Consider the following 1,514-nt stretch of genomic DNA (forward strand, 5'->3'; position numbering starts at 1 on the left):
GATATTGTTAAACAGTGCTGCTGAGGACAGATACATTTCTACCCAAGCCATTATTAATGATGATGGGCTTCTGGTAAAGTCACTTTATCTGTGTTGTTTAATGTCATAAATAATGGATGACTTACAGACACACACAGCATCAATGACTCCAGACCCAGAGGCAGTTCAAAGTGAAGTTCCCCCTCACAGACAAACAGGATGAAGGAACTGAAAACAGGCAAATTACAATTACCAAAAACAGAAAGCAAAACAAAACACAAGGGGTTCTTTAAGCCATCACAAATCTTGTGTGTTGACTGTAGAGCTTTTTATTGAATAACCTCCTTTCAGTCTCTGACAGCAGTCACTAGTGTTTGGACTTTACCTGGAGTGGATTCCACTCTGGTGTTGTTTATGATCACTGTGTTTTTCAAGTGTTCATTCAAGAAACAGGCACTAAGAACATGCACAAATATTTTGTTCTTTGCAGGCCGACGCTGCTCCTTGAAAATTACCAGCCATGGTTGGAGCTGAAGGTTAATTCAAAAGTGGACGCTTCAGTAGCAGAGGTAGGTCGATGGATGGTTCAACGTCAGCGGTTTTTATACAGAAAAAATGTCTCTGACATTCTGACAAAACTCTGAAAAACATCGACTCAACCTTCTGATCTGATCTGACCTGTTCTGTCCCCATCCTGCAGGTGTTCGAGTTAGTGCTGGAGAACTTTGTCTACCCCTGGTACAGGTATGAAGAGAAATCCCAGAGTGTTTTATCGTCTGAAGAAGGTGGATTTTTACAGACTTATGTAGGAGTTTGTTTTTAAACTTCCTCCTCTGGTTTTCAGGGACATCACAGATGATGAAGCATGTGTTGACGAACTGAGGATGACCTTTCGCTTCTTCGCTTCAGTGCTCGTCCGCCGAGCTCAGAAGGTGACGCTTAATCACTCTTCAGCAAAGATGGAGCAGTTAGCAGATGTTTAGCTTGATGTGCTCTCGTAAAAGACTTGATGTTGTTGCAGCAATCCTGGTTTTTCATGATGGTTTTTCAAAGACTAATTTACACAGAAGGTCAGAAAACTCAAATGCAGGTTATTGTGTCACCGGAAAACAATTTCATGGTTCTCTCACTCTCCTGCACACGGCTCTGGTCCGCTCATATCCAATTATGCTGCAAACACCAGGAGGTTGTAAAGTCTCACAATCATGCAGATTTAGGTGCAAACAAAACACATTCTAAATCAGTACGTTTTTACTTACAGCACTGAGTTTACCATCTTCTGTTGATGTTTGTTCATTCATGATGAAACTTTGGTCGCAGGCTAACTGTGAAGTGTTCTCAGTCGCAGTTTACTTGTTATTTCTTTTGTGCGTTTCACTGATTCGGGACATCTTTTTGGCAGGTCGACATCCCCGCTGTGTTTGCAGACAAAGTGATGAAAGCTGCAATGAAGCACATTGAAATTATTGAAAAAGCTCGAGAAAAAGGTAAGTACATATATTCACTTTCACATTCTTGCATATATTAATATTAAT

At 40.8% G+C, this 1,514-nt stretch overlaps 1 protein-coding gene across 1 annotated transcript; it reads left to right on the plus strand.

Annotated features, from left to right (window-relative positions):
* Window positions 1-469: 469 nt before the first annotated feature.
* On the plus strand, window positions 470-1,466 carry LOC111655469 (sorting nexin-14-like; the record flags this gene model as incomplete). Its single annotated transcript, XM_023406892.1, has 4 exons — window positions 470-548; window positions 680-723; window positions 824-911; window positions 1,382-1,466. Coding segments are annotated over 4 exons (296 nt in total), but the record flags the coding sequence as incomplete, so codon positions are not given.
* Window positions 1,467-1,514: the final 48 nt, after the last annotated feature.

Source organism: Seriola lalandi, unplaced genomic scaffold (assembly GCF_002814215.2).
Source record: "Seriola lalandi dorsalis isolate HSWRI2012SDOR001 ecotype SW California unplaced genomic scaffold, Sedor1 jcf7180001975471, whole genome shotgun sequence".
Lineage (NCBI taxonomy): Eukaryota > Metazoa > Chordata > Actinopteri > Carangiformes > Carangidae > Seriola > Seriola lalandi.